Genomic DNA, 20,095 nt, shown 5'->3' with positions numbered 1-20,095 from the left:
TGGTTATTATAATATCTTTGTGTTTATGATAAATGTTTATATACCATGCTATAATTGTATTAACCGAAACATTGATACATGTGTGTTATGTAAACAACAAGGAGTCCCTAGTAAGCCTCTTGTATAACTAGCTTGTTGATTAATAGATGATCATGGTTTCGTGATCATGAACATTGGATGTTATTAATAACAAGGTTATGTCATTAGTTGAATGATATAATGGACACACACCCAAATGAGCGTAGCATAAGATCAAGTCATTAAGTTCATTTGCTATAAGCTTTCAATACATAGTTGTCTTAATCCTTCGACCATGAGATCATGTAAATCACTTACACCGAAAGGGTACTTTGATTACATCAAACGTCATTGCGTAAATGGGTGACAATAAAGGTGGGATTAAGTATTTGGAAAGTGTGAGTTGAGGCATATGGATCAACAATGGGATTTGTCCATCCCGATGACGGATAGATATACTCCGGGCCCTCTCGGTGGAATGTCATCTCGATTAGCTTGCAAGCATATGAATAGTTCATAAGAGATCACATACCACTAGATGTAGTAAAGAGTACTTGTCGGTGACGAGGTTGAACAAGGTATGGAGATACCGATGATCAAACCTCGGACAAGTAAAATATCGCGAGACAAAGGGAATTGGCATCGTATGTAAATGGTTCAATCGATCACTAAGTCATCGTTGAATATGTGGGAGCCATTATGGATCTCCAGATCCCGCTATTGGTTATTGCTCGGAGAGGAGTCTCGACCATGTCTGCATAGTTCGCGAACCGTAGGGTGACGCGCTTAAGGTTCAATGTCGCATAAGTAGATTTGAGTATGGTATGGAGACGAAATTTGTTCGGAGTCTCGGATGTGATCCAGGATGTCACGAGGAGGTCCGGAAGAGTCCGGAGAATAAGATTCATATAAGGGAAGTTGATTTCTGGGTTTTCGGAAATGTTCGGGATTGTTCCGGTGTTGACTGGAAGGTTCTAGAAGGTTCCGGAAGGTTCCACCATGGGGCCCACGACCCGGGAGGCCCACCATGGGCCGAGGGGATGCTCCCTGGCCTAATGGGCCAGGGGCACTTGGTCCCCAAGGCCCAGGCCGGCCAACCCCCTAGGGTTTCCCTGGGGGGGGGGGGGTCAACTTGGGGGAGGGGAAAGCCCCTCCCCCCCTTGGCCGCCGCCCCCCCAACCCTAGATGGGAAGGGGGGCCACCTTGGCCGGCCAGCCCCTATATAAAGAGGGAGGGGTGGCCGGCCACACCATCCCCCCATTGCCTCCTCCTCCGGCCGCCTCTCCCTCCACCATACGCCGTCCGGGCTTAGGCGAAGCCCCGCAGCTTTCTTCCTCCACCACCACCACCACGCCGTCGTGCCGCCGGACGTTGGAGGAGATCTACCACACCTCCGCTGCCCGCTGGAACGGGAGAGGAAGGAGCTTCATCGACACCGTACGCGCGACCGAGTACGGAAGTGCCGCCGGATTGCGGCACCGGGGACGATCGTCTACACCAACAACGAGATTAATCTCGTAGGCTTTGGAATCTTCGAGGGTTAGTCTCATCTCCACCTCGTTGCTTAGATCTAGTAGATTGGATCTTGGGTGTTCCATAGATTAGATCTGTTGGTTTTATTCGCTTTGCGGTAGGAAAATTTTTGTTTTCTATGCAACGAACCCCATCACAACGTGCATCTCAGACCACACTACGCACCGACACCTCCTGTATCGAGGGTGTGGCCGAAAGGTCGCGCGTGGCCGAGATGACGCCACAACGCATGTGTGCCACCAGCTGGGGTCGAAGGGCATCACAAAGAGACACACCCATTGAGCACTCTCGCATGGAGCACCCTCAACGCGCCGAAGAGCTCCAACAAGGACCCAACACCGGAGCCCACCAACCGGCAAGAAGAAGCCACCACCACCACTGCCACGGCTCATCTCGCATCGGAGAGGAGACCACACCCATGGCCGCCATGTGCATCACCATGGGGCACACCAGAATAGACGGAAGCAGCTTCCTCTGCCATTGATGGCAAGAGAGAGGGGCTCAACACCCAGCCACGACGCCCTCGGGTGGGAAGCGCGTCACCACCGTGGCCGCCACTGCGAACCACGACACCCTCCATCCCCAACGACAACTAGCTGCAGGCAGATAGCTAAGTAAAGAAGAGGTGACTCTCCCAGCCACACCACCAACCACCACATGACCACAAGAAATGGAGAGTTCGTTGAGCCGAACCAGCACCAACACACCACGTGGAGGCAAACCACATCGGAGATGGCGGCTCCGCCAGCACCATGCTGGCAGGAGCACCGCACAAAGGCAACATCGACACCTCCAGAACCATCCGACGCGGCCACGCTGGCCGCCACCGCCAACACCCACCGCGGGCCGCTGCCCGATAACCCCACCACTCTACGGAGGAAGCCGCCGGAGGAGCCACCACACGCAGTAGTCGCGCCACCTCGTGCTGCCGCCGTCTGGCCGGCCCCCAGCCGCAACCACCGGAAAAGGGTACTGAAGCCGGGCCGCCCAGATCCCGCGTGCAGGAGGGCGCCCCGTCGCCACCGCGCCACCATGGCTTTGCCCGACGACATCCACAGGTGGCGGCGAGGGCAGGGGAGAGAGGGAGGCTGGCCGCTCGCTGGATCTGGGGCGCTCCGGTGCGGCCCAGCTCAGCCGCGCGGGAGCGGAGCAGGCACATCGAAAATTGATTATTTACCTGACTATGTTTGTTGGTCACAACTCACAACATAAGTTTTGGCACCTGGTTCAAATCGGGGAAGACAGAGCTGCGTCCATGGGTTTGATTCGGACACGTGATGATCGTAGTCAAGATACCCGTTCGGGTCCCTACTGCCCGACGCATTATAACTAGCGAGTACTTCTCTCCCCATCGGTCTTTCAAAAACAGAAGTTCCATGAAAAACCTCCACCCTCCCATCCCAACTTCCAAAGCAAAACCCTGATTACAGTCACCGAGGCATATACCCATGGATCCACACGACTACTCTGCGTTGCGGCAGATGATAATAGAGCGTGAAACCACGGTGGCTATCGGTATCCCAATCATCGTGCCACCGCAGCAGGTGCGAGCAGAGCATGAGGCCTGGGTGGCTATCGGCGTCCCGCTCATCGAGCCTCTCCCCCTAACCCAGAGCAAGGCTCGTCCATGCGAGAAGCATTTCACCAGGGTAATGTATACTCAACTCGATCGAACTAGATCGGATATTTTTAGAACGTAGTATGTCGACTTACCTGCAAGGGGAAAAGAAATCCTATACGATAATACGACCCAATCCAATCTGGTACAACCCGGCGGGTGACCCCATCGCTGAGACTACACGTAGCAGAAGATATCGCGATATCGCGATCTGGTGCCGGAAAGAACAAATGGACGCAGATGCGCGGTGCTCGATGTGGTATACCACCGGGTTGCATGTGAGCATCTCCACCGTCAACCCTCAAATAGGCGCCGGCGGGGGCGCCGATACTGCCGTATGGAGAGCGCCGGCGCGCACTACCGTATGGGCGGCCCCGTCACTGCATCCTCTATTCGGGGATGCTGCTCCCACACCGGCGCCCCCCATAGTGTAGTCCCAATAAAAATATAAATTTAAAATGACATTTAAAAACCAAAATTCATATGAAATTCATACGGAATTTATACAAGAGTAACTCGAATTTAAACCTAAATAAAACTTAAACTTAATCCTAATCTACTGGCTGTCGGTTGGGGCCTGCGACGGGCCTGCCTCGTCATCGTTCTTCGCCTTTGCCGCCTGCGTCCGTGTCCGCTTCTCGTCCCTTGCTTCGCACATCTGGCGGTGGAGCATGGCGGCCGCCGTCGTAGGAGCTTGCCGGCGGCGCTGTCCTCGCGCTTCCAGCCTTTGTCGAGAAGCCTCGATCTCGCCGCGCCTCGCCTGCTCGCAGGCGAACGCCTCATAATGGCGATGAGCGTTGAGCTCGCAGAGCTTCTATCGCTCCGCCTCCTCCGTGGCCGCACGCTGGCGCGAGATCTCGAGAGCGTGCTTGAGGTTCGCGTCGTTGACGAACTCCCGCTCCTCCTCCTTCCACCGCTGCTAGCGTTGCACGTTCAGCGACGCGAGGATCGCGCCTGCTCCGGGTCGGCGGGGGCCTGCGGCTGCTCGCCCCACTACGCCGCCTCCTCCATCGCCTTTGCTTCTGCGTCGGCGACGTAGGCCTCGTGCCATGTCGCGAACCGTGGGTCCTCGTCGTCGTCGGAGCTGTACTCCGTGTCGGGCTCCGGCTGCGGTGGTGGTGGAGGCAGAGCGCAGTCGTTGAGGCCAAGCATGGAGTACGTCATCTTCAGCCGGCGCGGCATTTTTGAGGTGGAGAGGAGAGAATGGAGCGGTGGCGGTGGTGGAGATGAGAGGATAGCACCGCAGTGGTGGACGGCGTACGTACTATATATATAGCGGTGGCAACTACCTGCATTTACGGCGTCGTAGGCGATTGGACGCCGTGTGGCCAGTCGCAACCCTCGTGGCCGCCTCGGTTTCCGCGCGGGAGACCATTAAACGCCGACGACCAACCTTCCCGCGTCGCGGCTGATGCGAACCGTCGCGTCCTCTCGCTGACAAGGCGCCCGCGAAAACCATCGTGCCACGAGGCGCGACGTCCGATTCGCGCCCTTGGCCAAGGGGCCGGCATGGTGATGCCGTATTCTATTGGGCCCGAAACTAGCCGGCGCCGTTTGGGACGCACCGGTGCGAGCCCAAAAACGACGCCGGCCCCCAAAACGCTATCGGGGCCGCCGGTGGAGATGCTCTAAGCACTGAAACATTAATTAAAAAAAGGATGCGATGTGTAAAAACTTATCCACGTCTTGTATGGAAATAAGATCAATTGAGTTCTAATATGAACAATTAGGTTTTGTAAAACTTAAATTAACGTTGGCGCAAGAAACTCTTGTACTCTTTAGCAATCTAATAATTTTCACGTCAGCTGTTATTTATTTTTTGCACACCGGAACTTTTAGTCTGCTATTCTAAGATAATTTAGCATAAGGATTTTTATTACTATTTCCTCCTCTCAATGGATAACAACTTGCTACCAATGGGGCAATTGCTTCTTATTTCCAGTTTAGATGATTAAATTTGCACCAAAGGAAACCAGAAATTTCATGTACCATAGAAATCCAAGATAACAAAGCTATATCCTTTTTTTTTTGACGCAAATAAAGCTATATCCTATTTACTGGTCGTAATCATACATGCCTCCAAAAAAAATGTATACATGTTCTGAACGAGTCACCCTAGCACATTTCATCAACACTGAAGTAATCCGCGGCCATTTTTCTAGCATTTCTAAATATGACTAATTAGGTTCTTTTTTAAAGACGATTAATTAGGTTCTGTGGAAAATTAAAACTCAAAATTAGTTTCGGCGCAACAAACTCTTGTACTCTTTTAGCAAACTAATTTTAACCTCAGATAGTATTTAAGTTTTTTTGCGGGTTTAGTTAATATTTATGTTTGCATAGCACGTAATTTTCCCGCTCTGAGTGCAAGCTGACTTAATGGTTTTTTCCGCCTTTATATTTGTTCTTTGCAGTGTTTCGTGATTGCTTGGGGAATCATGTCTACGGTGTGGCTCTTCCTCTGTGATGGGCCACTTATTGTGAAGTTACTTGCGACGTGCATGCTTTGGATTATACCGATCGGTGTAATTAGGGTCACGTTTAGATGTGGAGCTGTGTTACGGTGATTGGGAGGTACTACCCAGTACTACCCAGTACTAGCGCCAGAATTTATTATAGCCGTCCGATCTAGCAATTTAATTTTGTATTTTAATTTAATGTTGTAAGGGTATTGTGGTAACTTCGTATGGCAACTGCCCCACATCGCACGACCTGTAGCTCCATCTGCCATTCCCCTGATCCTCTCGACCTCTCCTCTGCTTCCTGGGCGATCCCTGCCGCCGCCGATCACTGCGGCCGCGGAGCACCTGCAGCCGTTCCCCTGCCGCCGCCGATCAGTGCGGCCGCGGAGCACCTGCAGCCGTTCCCCTTCCGCTGCGGCAACCCATCTACGGAGCCCCTGCAGCGACGGCGCCCACGGCCGGACACCTCTGTCGCGCGCGGACCAGTGGCCTGCGACGGAGGTGTATTCAGAGCACCATTAGCCGTTCCCCCGCCGCCCCTGCCGCCGCCGAACAACTTCCGCTGCGGCACTCCTTCCGCGGAACCCCTGCAGCGCCGGCGCCAACGGCCGGATACATCTGCCGCGCGTTCTGACCACCGGCCTGCGACGGAGGCGGATTCGTAGGCCTCGTGGACGCACACTTCGGCATGTGAAACCCCGCGCCGGCGTCGCCCCTGCACCCACCGCCACCTCCGCGCCGGTGGTCTCTAAGGTACACATTCCACCCATATCTGCTCGATTCTTGAGTAATAGTAACCCAATTGTTTTCCAGTTGAAAGTGATTGGTATGTACTGAATGATACTGAGTGCCTCTGTTCTCCTCAAAGTAAATGGAATAGCTAGTTTCGAAAATGATTCTATCCCTGCAAGTGCAAAAATAGAAATTTCACAAGAACTTTGTAAGTCAGAGTTACAACTTTGACAAGAACAGGAGGCACAAAAGGGAAGCGACACAGTTGCTTGATTTAAACATGAAGGCAGAGTGCAACATAGTTGACAGTACTCGGGTAGTTTTTCGTGTTATCTGTCCCGTAACAACACCAGAAGTAATCATACTTGTTCCCCAACCATGATAGCTCATCGCTTTAGACCATCCAGGGGCCTGTGGTAGCATGTAAGTCATCACACCAGGATTCGTTCCTCTGTGGATCCTTACCACACCATTTATCAGCGCCCTTTCATAGACAATGTAGTTCTGCACATACGTCCTAGGGACTGAAACGATGGATGCCCAAGTCTGTAGTGCAGTAACAGAAACTCATCGGTTGTAGAAATACTCATTGCGCTAAGAGCCAATGGAGTAAGTTCATTGTCAAGGTAGTAGAGACCATCACGTTCAGTTCCAGTTTCACTTGCTTCATTTAATACCTGCATGTTTCACTTGCTTCCATAATTTAAATTCATCATGACTCATCAGAACTGGAATCAATCCTTTCTCAAGTGCCATATTAAATAAACCTTGAATATTAATTTGTTCATTGTTCTTGCCATTATCTAAGTCATGACCATTTTCTGAGCCGTGCCCTTTTGGCTTCCTATGGAGATCACAACAGAAGGCTTTTACATGCCCTGTCAGTCCACAATGCTCACATTCCATCACACTCTTGTATGCCTTCAACAGAGGTGACATGGTGCTGCTAGACAATTCGTCAAACACTTGTAGAGCAAGCAAGAAACAAATACACTTGTGGGCAGGGACAACGGCCAGATAACACTAAGACAACTAGCAAGTATTCTGAACTTCAAAGATAGGAACAAAAATATTTAGCTTGATTTGTGTTTACTTCTTATTTCTATTTTCAGTTAACACAAATAGTTTTCTCATTGTTTATTTGACATGATAAAACTAGTAATTGCTAATTTGTATGTGATACGCAGGAAGACATGAGCGATGAGTCTGCGCGTGAATACTATGACATCGTCAGCAAGACTTTTGCTAGTGAGGATGATGCCTTTGAGTTCTATAACAGCTATGCTCTTGAGAAAGGTTTTAGTGTGCGGAAAAGCTATGTTGAGTGGGATGAAGCCAACCAGGAGATAATTCTGAGGAAACTTGTGTGTAGTCGCCAAGGTTCGCGGGAAGAGAAGCACATGAAGAGAGAAGATAGGAAGAGGAGGCCACGGCATCTCACTCGTGTTGGGTGTCGAGCCAAATTGGTCATTGCAGAACTCAAGGAAACAGGTCGGTGGTTTGTGAAGGATTTCATCGATGAACACACCCATCCTCTGGCCCCACCGGATCTTGCTTGTCTGCTGCGTTCTCACAGAAGAATCAGCGACGAGCAGAAAGCGGACATTGTAGAGATGGACATATCTGGGATCCGCAAACACAAAATCATGGATATCTTGATGATGCAGTACGGTGGATATGATGAAGTTGGATGCACCGCAAGGGACATATATAATTTCTGCAATCAATATAAGCAAGAAACAGTTGCTGCCGGTGATGCCAAAACGGTGATTAGTCACATGATGGCGCGACAGGAGAGAGATCCAGATTTTTTCTTCAAGTACTTGGTTGACCGAGAGGGTCATTTGAAGGGATTGTTCGGGCTGATAGTCAATCCCGGCGTGACTACGAGGCTTTTGGCGATGTTGTTGTTTTTGATAGCACGTACTCGGACTAATAAGTACAATCTGCCCTTTGTGCCTTTTGTTGGGCTGAATCACCACCGCATAGATCTGTTATTTTTGGATGTGGTATTATTTCTCACGAAACAGAGCGAGGCATACGAGTGGATGCTTGCGGACCTTTTCTAAAGCAATGGCCAATAAGCACCCGATATCCGTGATCACCGACGGGGACCCGGCAATGCGGAGGGCAATCGAGTGGTCCGGTCCGACACGGTTCATAAGCCGTGTGTATGGCACATTCAAGAGAACATTGTACGTCATCCGAGTGATGACGCGGTGAAGGAAGAATTCGGATCTTTCATATATGATCGTTCTTCCATACAAGAGCATGAGAGCAAATGGGTAGATTTCTTAGAAAGGAATAAAGTAACAAGTGAGGAGTCGTGGTTGCATCGGATGTATAAGATGAGGAAGTTGTGGTGTGCTCCATATCTCGGTGGGACGCCGTTTCCTAGGATTGAGCGAGTAATCAAAGGAGTGAGAGCCTAAACTCCGTTCCGCATACGCATCTTGATGGTAGCATGACATTGTTTAAAATGGTAGAGCACTATGAGCGTTGCCTTTCTACACGACGCCTAAATGAGGCGGTGCTAGACATTGTTGCCTTGCGATCTGTTCCATTTACGGAGGTGGATGCTTCTAGTCTTGAGAAACACGCTGCACAAGTTTTCACACCCGCAATGTTTGTGCTTCGGTCGGATATAGCACAGATGTTCGTCGAGAATTGTACTCTCGCGGCGAGATACTAGATACGTACGATTTGACCACATTTGTTGTGGCTAAGAAGCATAGAGGAGAGAAGTTCCAAGTGGAGTATGAGAAAAAGGAAGGTTGTTCGGAGAGGATTTCTTGTTCTTGCCGCAAGTCGGAATGCTTAGGCACACCATGTTCCCACATATTTTACATATTGGGATTATTAGAAGTAAAACGACTACCCAGTTGTTGTGTTCCTATCAGGTGGACGATGAGTGCAAAGGCCACATGTCCCGGGACAAGAAAGAGCCGCATGTACGATTATTCGGCAAGCTCGAGGAGGTATCGTGAGCTACGGAACTTGAGTCACGCGAAATGTTTCTCGGCAGCTCAATCCGTTGAAGCGTATGAGCATCCGAAGATGGTTCTAAATGTACAAGATGATTGGAAGGAATCATCCAATGGGTCACAAGGAATGCATGAGGTATGGGCCGGTGCTGCCTCAAACGGCACGACCTGATTCTGGAGAATTGGAGAAGGTTCTAGATCCTGTGCATGTGCAAGGCCGAGGTGCACCGAAGAAAAGGCTGAAGAAGAAGCGGAAAAGATCAAACTCAAAATGCGGCTATTGCAGGTTGGAGGGTCACAATCGGCGTAAATGTGCCAAGTGGATAGAGGTAGTAAATCAAACAAAAGTTGATTTTTGCATGTGGTTGACTTGCGAATATAGTGAGCGGAATACAATTTTTGTTTCTTGTGCAGGACAACAATCTGACAGGGCCTTGTTAGCTCTCTTCACTTTGTGCTTTCTCCTAGGTATTTTTTTAATAATCTTGGCTGATTACATCACATATTTTGTTAAGTTATGAAAAGAAAAGTGCAGACACAAAATTGCATGAACCAGCTTCTTGCTTCACCTTTGGTACTTTGAAATGTGAGTCAAGCCATGACCATTGTTGTTCATGTGCAGGAATTGGTGATCTTTCCAATAAAGGAGGCTATTATGGGAGTCTACATATGCTTCTTCGATAAGGGCATGCTTAGCTATTGCCTCACTTTGTCTAGGACCTCATTTTCCACAGATTATTTGCATAGTTTTTCTAGTAATTTTTGTACTACATTGTGTTGAGGTGGACAAAAAGATAATTCTTGTGCAGTATATGTATACCTTCTTGTTCTACTGTTAACCTTTGGCTTACTTACTAATGTATTGCCGGTATGTAGTAGAAAAGTTTGCATGAACAAACTGGTAACTTTGCCTACTCCAAAAAAATGTAGGCGACATTGTATTCATTTTCCACGATAAAGTGAAATGCATTGGTGTTGCCTCAACTAAATTTACTCTAAAGTTTACAGCAGTGCGTCTGGTCTAAAGTTTAAAGTAGTGTGTCTGCTCTTGGTTTACAGTAGGATGGTACAAACTATGCTGATACCAATTCCCTTTTCATACATGACCATTTGATCTGCACGGCTTGCTATGTGTTTGACGGAGAAACGGACGACAACCGAGGATAAGTATGTATTTCATGGTTGAAAGGAAAAACCTGCTAGGTGGCGCTATTTTGTGTACAAAAGATTGTTGAAATTTCTGGCCTGTTAATAATTTGAAATATGGACTGATGTTAACATTGATTGTACCTGTGGTAGCAATGTTGTCAGCTTCTGCAAAAACATAGGCAAGAATTGCATTCTCAGTTTTCCACTTACTTTATATGAAGTATTTGTGCTTGTTCTAATTTACTAGTACATTTGTTTCCAGTCGGAAGAAAAATGATCTTTCCAGCTTCTAAGAGCAACACTTATATGTATATTTCCTTTTTGTGCTGCAGACAATAATGGCCAATCTGTAGCCAAGACCAGATTTCCAACTAGCAAGCAGCATGCTATTGCTAGCCCTCATCATCTTCTTAACATGAAGCAAACATCTGGCTTGGAAGGTAAGAATACTTGATAATCTGTGGTTGAATTACAGTTATGATGAAATATGCTAATAAATTGGAGACACCTTGCAATTAAGAGAATGGAAAATACATGGCAGACATAGATATTAACCAGTAGCTTCATAAAATTTAGTAAAATTTAACCAGTAGCGCACACATTTGTTCAAAATAAGAATACAAATAACACCCAAATAGCATCTGTAATCACATAAATAAGAGTAGAGATAATTGCGTAAGGTAAAGTGATCAAACAAGAAACCATAGAGAGCGGCCGAACTACGGTTTTTGTAAACGAGAGTAGAGACTATGTGCTCGTGTCCTCGTCGTCGCTGCTAAAGTTCAACGCCCTCTTATGAGTGTTCAGTTCAGGTTGCTCCGTCTGTGGTGATGACCCAGCTTCCTCCGTGTCCGACTCGCCCCTATCACTGGCCTCCCCCCATGAATCCTGTCCAAAAGCATGAAAGATCATTACGATCAACATAGAAGGAATGTAGAGAAAAACTTTGTAAAATATGTAAAAAGTTGTCAACGTATGCTACCTCAGCCATGTCGTAATAGCCATCATTACCATAACTATCAATTGAGGGTGGACCATTCCTGACAATGTACAGATCACATTTTTTCCTTCCTTTGAGAGCTTGCATCATTTGCTCTACATGCTCTGGACCTTCGATCAAGACCATTCCGTTTGGTGGTACGCATCCAGGCTCTATGTAGTACAAATCTGCTAGTCCTCTATAATCGTGAGGAGCTAAATGTTCCACCATCAGATACCACTCCACTTTGCCAGGTTCATTAATTATCATGGAACCAGGTTTTCCTTCAAGGTATCCTTTCGGGATATCAGAAAGTTCCCTGTCCTTGTAAATACTAAAATCCATTACAAGTCCCTACAAATAACAGTTATCCCATTATGTTTATGTTCATACAGAATTTTAGATGTGCATAGCATCGGTGCGACATACTTACCGGGCGGGATTTTGAGTCCGATTGTTCGGTTGGAGGGATCTGAAATTGTATATTGTTAGTCGTAGCTTGCAATTGTTATAGAATGGTCATGGTATGTTGGTTGGCGAAATGATGAACAAGATATGAAATGAAGAAATGTACCTTTCGATCTGTCCTTGCATGGTCCTGCATGATCTTCGCTTCCTGGTTGACTTGCTCCAGCACGGCCTTGGATTCTATCTCCTCTCGCTTCTGCCGCAACTTCTGGTCCATGTCCGCACGTGCCTGCAAATGAAACGTGTCAAACAGTAAACTTGAATCATGCTCACTAAAGTTTCGAAGTTCTTTCTCTAGGGAACAGCAAGAAATTTGAAATAAATAAATATCACAAACTGTAAACATGGGATGGGTGTGACCAAATTAATACTATACTGATGCAAGCAGTACACGGCAACATTCATACCATTCTGAATTAATGTTCAGTTATCATTTTGCAGAGTAATTGCGAGAAATGGACACTTCCACTCATAGTTTTGATCGCACAGGGTTACCATTCAAAGAAGAAACAGATGACGTATATTCATGCCACTTTGCTTGAAATCTCTTGGTAAATATGACCAGATAGTTCTTTTAGTCTTACATATATTTCATGTGTGTTGCAGGAACTAGGTGTAAGACATGCAAGAATGAAGTTGGCATGCTCACCAACTAGATTTGCAAACACCATAAAAGGTTTCTCACCTGCCCACATAACGGCCATTGAAGGAAAAACCGGACTTGCAGGACTCCTAAAACTGCAGAACACGTCTCTACGACGTATTATGCTAGTGAGGATTGCCAAGCGATACAACAGAGATAAGAAAACTATTTGGATCTGTGGTAAGGATATTCCTATAACCGAAACGGACGTGGCCCAAATAATGGATCTTCCGACACAAGGGGAGGATATCAACCTCCGCACAAAAGGATCAGAAAACATAGAATTGTTTAATGCTTACCAATCAAACGGCAAACTTATGGTGTCTGCCCTTGAGAAGCAGATTAGAAGCTCCACATATCCTGATGATCACTTCATTAGACAATTTGTTTTGTATGCCATTGGCACTATTTTAGCACCCTCAGCAAATGACTATGTGGATCGTAAATATTTGACCCTTGTTGAGAATGTGGCAGATATTCCCAGTTTTAACTGGGGGTGTTTCACACTCACTCACTTGTTGGATTCCATCCTAAAATTTCAATACCTAGATCAAACTTCTCTTCAGGGAAATTTACCCTTGCTGCAAGTAAGTGACATAACAGTACCTCACGTTCAATGCATCAACCATACAAATATCCTTATGATGCATCACTCCTCACACATTAACTAATGTTTCATGCAGGTTTGGTACTGGGAGCACCTCCGTGCTGGGGCGGCTTCTTATGCTCCTAGACCACCTCCGCTGATGGCGCGATGGGATGAAGCCAACGCAACCTTAAGAACGACAGCTTATGCTCTTGGAGGACCAGATCGAGGAGATGTGCTTTTCTATACATAAGTATTTCATTTTAGCTTATTAATTTCTTATGACTGATGTGTTGTACCTTTTGCAAGGTTGTCATGAACATTTGCCATGAGAATGGACGGCGCAACATTACCAATGCTCATCCTACCATGGCAACAAAAGGAGAGAGGCATGCGGATGCACATTTCAGCTATGAAGCACAGCCACCATATCAGGGCATAAGCAACCAACAAGTAAGTCCATCAAAGGCACGTCCTGTTCAATACCTCAATACCACAGATAAGCTAACACTCAACTAACTCATTAACCTTCATTCACAATGTGTTGTTATTTATGTCATAGATGGACTTCATAATGCAAACTATCTCAAAGCATCGCCAAGAACTCGAGAAAAAAATAGGCAGACAACTATTTGACATGGAGCACAAAATTGACTCCAGAATTCTCGAATTGACTGATGAGGTAGGCAAAATTAGGACTGAAAACGCTGCTCAGACTAGGTTGTCTAGGGTGGAGGACGAACTTCTTCAGGTCAAAAGGGAATTCCAGGTATCTATACTGGAACATCAATTTTACAAGCATCTTCCTATATATAGATATATTATGTATTTTGTGGTACAGAGATTCAGATGCATGGTTGATGCCAGCACGCAATCAACGTTTACGGCTGCATATGTCCAGGTGATAATTGTAGTCCTAGACCTTGCTCATATGAATGGATTTCTGATCAATGAACAATTTTGTTTGGTAGAAAGAAGGCAATGTTAGAGACGACAGGTTATCACCAAATCCTCCGTTCGATGCATCTACAAGATCAACAGGTCAGGCTGCTGCAACAACACCCGCCGGTGATCACGTGGTGCAAAACAAGCCATTGGAGAAAGATGTCACCGACCAAACCACACCATCTCCAAACCCTGTATTCGACAATGATTACAAGTTGACGGACGAAGACATAGAGGTGGCAGCTTTCCTCCGCCAAAGTTACGAAGATGCTGATGTAGTTGACGTCGGAGAGACGGTGCTTAAAGTTCATCACCTAAAGCAAAATGTCATAAAAAAATTCATTTTCGATGAGGTATGCCTCTTGCATTGCTTCTCATTGAACTATTCCAACCGGTGGCATGTTGCCTGATCGCGGATTTTGCAGGTTATTCATGCATATGCCCACATTAGCAATATAGAGACTGATACTACATCAGTTCTATACCCCAAAGATACCAGGAAGCTGTTACAATCATACGGGGGTACTGCTCGGGCACATGGTCCCAGGGAAAGCAATTGGCTTGCTCGTATAGCAAAAAAATGTGTGGGACGCCGAACGGTATGTGTGTTTCCTGACTTTCCTACTTCATAGACTTTCTTATTTCATAATCACAAACTACATGCAACATTTCATCTAGTCGGTCCCATCAAACTTTATTTTATTTGCATATCGAAATGCTTGCCTATACTGAGACTGTGCTAATTTTGCGGCAGGTTCGAATCCCGTTCAATGTAAACAATATGCACTGGCATCTACTTGTGTTGAATTTCGACAAAGAAGAGATTCAAGTCCTCAACTCTCTGCCGCTTATTCGTGACGAGGCCAAAGAAACTACACTGGTGGAGTGCATTCAGACATGCATCATAGAAGCAGTCCAGGGCGGCTTGGTACAAACACCAGGTCCCATCAACATTACAGAGTGGAAAAAAGTATGCTATACAAACATCCCACAACAGGAGGATGGGTAAGTATTGAATTCTACATTATTTTCCACCTACAGAATAGTACTGAACTTTAACTATACATTTCAGCTATTCTTGCGGGTCATACACTCTGAAATACATGTTGTATTGGGACGGGGAAAAGATGACCGATGATTTCACACAGGTGAGCGGAACACTAATTTTATTTTCTACCCTTTACTTACTATGCCTACATCGCCATGCTAACATATGCGTTGCTAACACATTCAGGCACAAATTCATATTTTCAACTGGAAAATATGTACAAGCCTTCTACGTTCAGATTGTAACACGCTTCGACTAGAATCCTATGAGAAACCTATACTGGTTAGTCCGACACAACTGTCTTTTCAATTCACCAAAATCTTCCATGTTTGCACAGTACAACTAACATACCGGTTTCTGCTCTACAGAAAAAGGCCTACAAAGCTAGAATGGCAAAGCTTGACAAAGACAATGCTGCAGACGACGACATCCAGGTAATCAGCAATCCAAATGATGCCAGCAAAAATGAAGAAAGCCCTCCAAATGATGCCAACATAAAGGAAATCATCCCTCCAAGGCCAATTGGCAGCCAAAAGCGGAAACGCGGGCGTCCAAGGAAGATTGAAACTCTTACACCTACTAATCCTGTAAAGGATCAATATAAATTAGCCACAGATGCTATCACTGGGCTTGTGGAGGGAAGAGCACGCAGGAAATCAAATCCTGGGCCCCAACAGGTGAGCCCATACAAGGAACTATGAAACTCACAGGGAGTGGCTGTCAAGGGTAGTTTCAGATGAGCTGCTCTTATAGCATGTGACAATTTAGACACAATTATGTTCTTCAATCTATGGCTATACTTAAGTTCTGCCATTTTGTCATATTGCTGGTAAACTTTGTAATTTTAAGTTCGAACCGATCTGGAGAGTTGTTACATTTTAATGTAAGCCATTTGTTTGGCTTGACTATTCTACATGACTACTCAATGCTACAGTGTTGTTGGTGTGTTATTCAAAATTATCCTCGAATCTCGAGTTAAGCAGAACTTGCCTTAGTCTCCATCTGTTCTCCCTTGTCATCATCCATTATGAGCTTTGGTGAAGACCCATAAGCATATCGCAATGAGCAATATGCAAGTACAGTGCTATATTGTATGTTTACTTCTCAACTGCTCATTATCAGCCTTAAAAGTTAAAACCAACGTTTAACATTCTAAAGGACAAGTTCTATAATCTTGTCCTATGTCAAAAATTAAACATAAACGTATGCCATGCATGTCCAATATAAATCAATAGATACCATGATACACTTAGCCAAATTATTTACTGCTACAATTTATTCTTAAAGTAGTCGATGGCAATCAACAGGTAGTAGGATCAATTCGTGCTTAACCAACACTTTACAGTGGTTCTATTCTTAAACCAAATGGCATTCAGAGTAGTAGTGAATGTCAGCAAATGAGTTTGAAACTATACGCTCTATAATTCTAGGTACAGGAGGATAAATCAACGAACACTAACTCCATCCAGGACGTTGATCCATTGGCCAAGCAACCATTCTTACTGCACATGTCCATCGGTACATTTGCAACTCGGAGACAGAACCAAAAAAAAAGTGCTGCACTGGACCAGACGCACCTGATTATCATGTTCAACGCCTCCAGTACCTCCGACGCATCGCGCCGGCATCAAGCGGCGTCCCGGCCACCTGCAGCTTCGACACCGCCGGGTCCACCTCCTCGGCCCCCGGCGCCACACCGGGACGCCGTCAGAGAGGCGCTCTGCCTCCGACATAAAGTGCCGACGTCTAGTCGTCCGGCGGCCCCGAATGTGGCATTTCGTCATGTTCAACACCACCAATGCCCCATGTGGCATTTCGTCAAACAGCTTCCAAGCAACGTTGGCGAGGTCCACCGTCGTGTACATGCCCATCAGCAAGCTCGCGGTCTACTCGTCCCACCACCCCTGGGCAGCCGTGCCGGGGACGCCATCTCGGAGGCGCTCTAGTCGTGCGGCGGGACTGGCCACCCGCAGCTTATACGCCGTGCTCGGCAGCTACAGCCAACACCACCTCCTCTGCCTCATCTCAGTGGTCCAACGGGGGTGAATTGGAGGTTGTTGGAGAGCTCCTGTCTCGCGGACGGTGAGGTCTGAGTGGTGTACGTCGTCCTGGGCGACGAATCCCGTACGGCGCTGCACGGCGCGGCCACCGGCCAGGGCGATGCCGGAGTGGCGACCGGGGAGGGCTACCAGAAAGGGTGCAGGAGATAGGGGATGGAGGTGGTGACCGAGCGTGGATGGGTGAGCCGGCGGGGACGGGGTGGCGGTGGGAATGGAGGGGCGGCGACGGGGGGATGGGACAGGGGCGGCGGCTGCCTCCGTGGCTGAGACTGAGAGTTTCTTTTTTTTTTGAATCACCGTGGCTGAGAGTTAAGTCAGAGAGATGAGGGATGCCATCTAAACGCAAAATGACATAACTAACCTTCTATTAAATTAAAATAAATATATAATGCCAGTACTTTTCAGTACTTTCCAGTACTTATTTTCCAGTGCTTCCCGGTGCTACTATTTTATCCACCGTCGAATTAAACAGATTGAAGGGCTCCTAAATTCCCCAACCATAGTAAAAGTTGTATTAGATGTGACGATTTTCCGGAGGACACAGTTGAAACTTGAAACCTGATGACTCCCTCGCCGGTTTTACTTCGCGGGAGGTACCTTTGAACTTAGAATTATGTACTGTATAACGTATGGCCTGCTTATAAGTTTTATCGATTTACTACCTTTCTACCAACGCATGTGAGCGGTATAAATATTTGAGTTGTTCCACTGGATTGTCTGGTGCGCGTAAAGTTATTTTTAGCTAAGCAAAGGCATACCATCTCCCTCCCTCTCCCTCTCTTTCATTAAATGTTCATGAAAGCTACTCCTTCCGTTTCATAATATTTATCACAAATTTAGATTGCATCTAGAAATCTAAGAAGGTCATGGAGTATCAGCTGCTCATCCTTAAGTACATTTTGTGAATTTTCTATTTTGTACCCTCTAGTTTAACTTTTTCGCACTAATTACCCTATTTAGCAACTTTTCATCATACTTACCCATTTAGCATAAGGTTTGCCAAATTTTACCCCTTATAAAATTTTGTGACAATTTTAACCGGTAGATCCTAGCTATCAGGTACACATATGGGCCACGTATGAAGCTTTTCTTCTTGGTTTCCTCCTTACTTCCTTAGGGCTCTTTTCTGGATCGGGAGGGACTATTAATTATACAATGTTTTTATCTTGATATGTATGCATACTGGTTCTTAGCTGCAGTAATGTGCTAGTTACTTTGGCCTAATACATCTTGCCGGCGTTGAGAAAAATTCTGATCCGACGACACGTTGATGCCATTCACAAAAACACCTTGTTGCCAGCGTTGCTACAAAATCTGAGACCTCTTCTTTCCAGTCGTCAGCAATTATAACCCCTAAACTTTCAGAAATACTTTCATGTCTCATGATTTATACACACCTAATCCACCTATCGAAAATACTTATACTGGAGAAACAACCGAATGGACTTTAAGGAACGTCTCGACGACTCCCTGTTGTCGTCGACTGCTACGTTGTTGAGTCCTTACAAAACGAACAAGGTAAGAGTAAAAAGGACCCTCTACATCCAAAAGAAAAAAAGAACCGCAAGGAAAAAACCAGGAAGAAGAACCGCCAACACCGTTAAAATTAATTCGACACCCGGGTGCATATGCTCCCTCCATCGAATAAGGTCACTTCGGCTCACCCCCGCCCCATTGGGAACATGGCTACTGCTGTGTTACCGCAGTATACAGCCAGCAAAAACCTGGCTACTGCCACATGCCCACATCCACCTCAGTTTGGCGCGCCACGTTCACCGCTACGGCCCACTACACTGCAATATCAGCATCATGAGATACACTACTGCATTTTAGGCGTTGGTGCTGGAGGTGCGCCATTGGCTTCTCTCATCTTTTTTCAAGAATACATCCTGAAAGGTGTACTAATCATATAGAAAAAGGGCAAGAAAGCCCGAGCCACAGGTTTCACTGCCAACAAGGGGTGGCAACTCCCCTACTAAACGAAATTGGCTTCTCTCATCTCATAGGCCTTGTACGCCGAAGGTGTTGGTGGCAGAGGGCGGTGATGCCGGTTCAGCAAGGCTGGGGCGGCGCCAAGCTTCTCTCATCTCCGGAAGACCGTCACATTAAAACGTGCTCCGAAGTATAGCGATCGGTGTAGCCCAAACCATGCATGTACCAAGTATCTTCACAATGAGTGGCCCGTCACACTGGATGACCAAAACCGTAGAAATGATTCCCCAAGCTATCATCAAACACTGCAAAGAACAAATGTAAGGGAAAACAATCCACTAGGTCGGCTTGCACTTTCGCTTTGAGGTGTAAAACTCAAGCAGAAAAAAATACATGCTGCACAAACATTGAATACTAACTGAGGTGAAAATTAGTTTGCCAAAAAGAGAGTACAAGAGTTTGTTGCGCAGAAATAAATTTTGAGGTTTTGTGAACGTAACTGTTCATATTAGAACTCAATTGATCTTGTTTCCATACAAGGCGTGGACAAGTTTTTACACCTCGCATCCTTTGATTTTGGTAATGCTTCAGTGTGCTTGCAGCCTTACCGGTAGGTTTCATGCTGACTTTGGGAAAGTATAAGTCGACATACGAATAGGTTATAGGTTCTAAAAATATCTGAACTAGTTCAATCGAGTAATTACCCTGGTGAAGTGCTTCTCGCAGGGACGAGGCTTGCTTTGGAGCAGAGGCTCGATCAGTGGGACGCCGATAGCCACCCAGGCCTCATGTTCTGCTCGCATCTGCTGTGGTGGCACGATGAGTGGGAGACCGATCGCTACCCTGGCTTCACGCTCTTCTATCATCTGCCGTAACGCAGAGTAGGCGTGTGGATCCATCGGTATGTATGCCTAGGTGAGTTTAGGGTTTTGCCTGCG

The 20,095-nt window shown here is 46.6% G+C and overlaps 3 protein-coding genes and 1 long non-coding RNA gene across 5 annotated transcripts; 3 read left to right on the top strand and 1 right to left on the bottom strand.

Moving 5' to 3' along the window:
• Window positions 1-6,314: 6,314 nt before the first annotated feature.
• On the top strand, window positions 6,315-9,350 carry LOC124662598 (protein FAR1-RELATED SEQUENCE 5-like). Its single transcript, XM_047200415.1, has 3 exons — window positions 6,315-6,384; window positions 7,551-8,231; window positions 9,264-9,350. The coding sequence occupies exons 2-3, from the start codon at window positions 7,557-7,559 to the stop codon at window positions 9,348-9,350; spliced, it is 762 nt and encodes a 253-aa protein (XP_047056371.1). The 5' UTR covers window positions 6,315-6,384; window positions 7,551-7,556.
• A 120-nt stretch (window positions 9,351-9,470) lies between these two features.
• Window positions 9,471-10,472, top strand: LOC124661501. The gene is made up of 3 exons (XR_006990218.1): window positions 9,471-9,676; window positions 9,762-9,815; window positions 9,970-10,472. It is a non-coding gene; the product is annotated as an uncharacterized LOC124661501 (long non-coding RNA).
• A 568-nt stretch (window positions 10,473-11,040) lies between these two features.
• On the bottom strand, window positions 11,041-16,807 carry LOC124661499. The gene is made up of 5 exons (XM_047199367.1): window positions 16,743-16,807; window positions 12,050-12,172; window positions 11,909-11,947; window positions 11,479-11,829; window positions 11,041-11,384 (listed from the first exon to the last, which is right to left on the bottom strand). Exons 1-5 carry the CDS (start codon window positions 16,791-16,793, stop codon window positions 11,244-11,246), a joined length of 705 nt encoding a protein of 234 aa, XP_047055323.1. The 5' UTR covers window positions 16,794-16,807; the 3' UTR covers window positions 11,041-11,243.
• Window positions 13,490-16,095, top strand: LOC124661498. 2 transcript variants are annotated; one of them, XM_047199366.1, is made up of 9 exons: window positions 13,492-13,625; window positions 13,735-13,941; window positions 14,014-14,073; window positions 14,144-14,470; window positions 14,543-14,716; window positions 14,872-15,122; window positions 15,190-15,265; window positions 15,352-15,447; window positions 15,534-16,095. In XM_047199366.1, the coding sequence occupies exons 1-9, from the start codon at window positions 13,542-13,544 to the stop codon at window positions 15,864-15,866; spliced, it is 1,608 nt and encodes a 535-aa protein (XP_047055322.1). In that variant the 5' UTR covers window positions 13,492-13,541; the 3' UTR covers window positions 15,867-16,095. The 2 variants fall into 2 exon arrangements, with proteins under 2 accessions (XP_047055321.1, XP_047055322.1); XM_047199365.1 differs by having other exon boundaries at window positions 13,490-13,625; window positions 13,735-14,073.
• Window positions 16,808-20,095: the final 3,288 nt, after the last annotated feature.

Source organism: Lolium rigidum, chromosome 6 (genome assembly GCF_022539505.1).
Source record: "Lolium rigidum isolate FL_2022 chromosome 6, APGP_CSIRO_Lrig_0.1, whole genome shotgun sequence".
In the NCBI taxonomy this organism is placed as follows: Eukaryota; Viridiplantae; Streptophyta; class Magnoliopsida; order Poales; family Poaceae; genus Lolium; species Lolium rigidum.
Note: the sequence above shows the minus strand (reverse complement) of the source record. Positions and strands in the feature narration are given on the sequence as shown.

Bases quoted from the DNA above. Each gene is read 5' to 3' on its own strand.
- LOC124662598 (XM_047200415.1), top strand. From the start codon at position 7,557: ATGAGCGATGAGTCTGCGCGTGAATACTATGACATCGTCAGCAAGACT. The intron at 8,232-9,263 runs GTCAATCCCGGC...TGTTCCTATCAG, and splicing joins AGGGATTGTTCGGGCTGATA to GTGGACGATGAGTGCAAAGG.
- LOC124661498 (XM_047199365.1), top strand. From the start codon at position 13,542: ATGGCAACAAAAGGAGAGAGGCATGCGGATGCACATTTCAGCTATGAA. The intron at 13,626-13,734 runs GTAAGTCCATCA...TTTATGTCATAG, and splicing joins AGGGCATAAGCAACCAACAA to ATGGACTTCATAATGCAAAC. The intron at 14,471-14,542 runs GTATGCCTCTTG...CGGATTTTGCAG, and splicing joins AAAAATTCATTTTCGATGAG to GTTATTCATGCATATGCCCA.
- LOC124661499 (XM_047199367.1), bottom strand. From the start codon at position 16,793: ATGCCGGCGCGATGCGTCGGAGGTACTGGAGGCGTTGAACATGATAAT. The intron at 12,173-16,742 runs GTGCGTCTGGTC...TTTCATTTGCAG, and splicing joins GCGTTGAACATGATAATCAG to GCACGTGCGGACATGGACCA. The intron at 11,385-11,478 runs GTAGCATACGTT...GCTTTTGGACAG, and splicing joins GCTATTACGACATGGCTGAG to GATTCATGGGGGGAGGCCAG.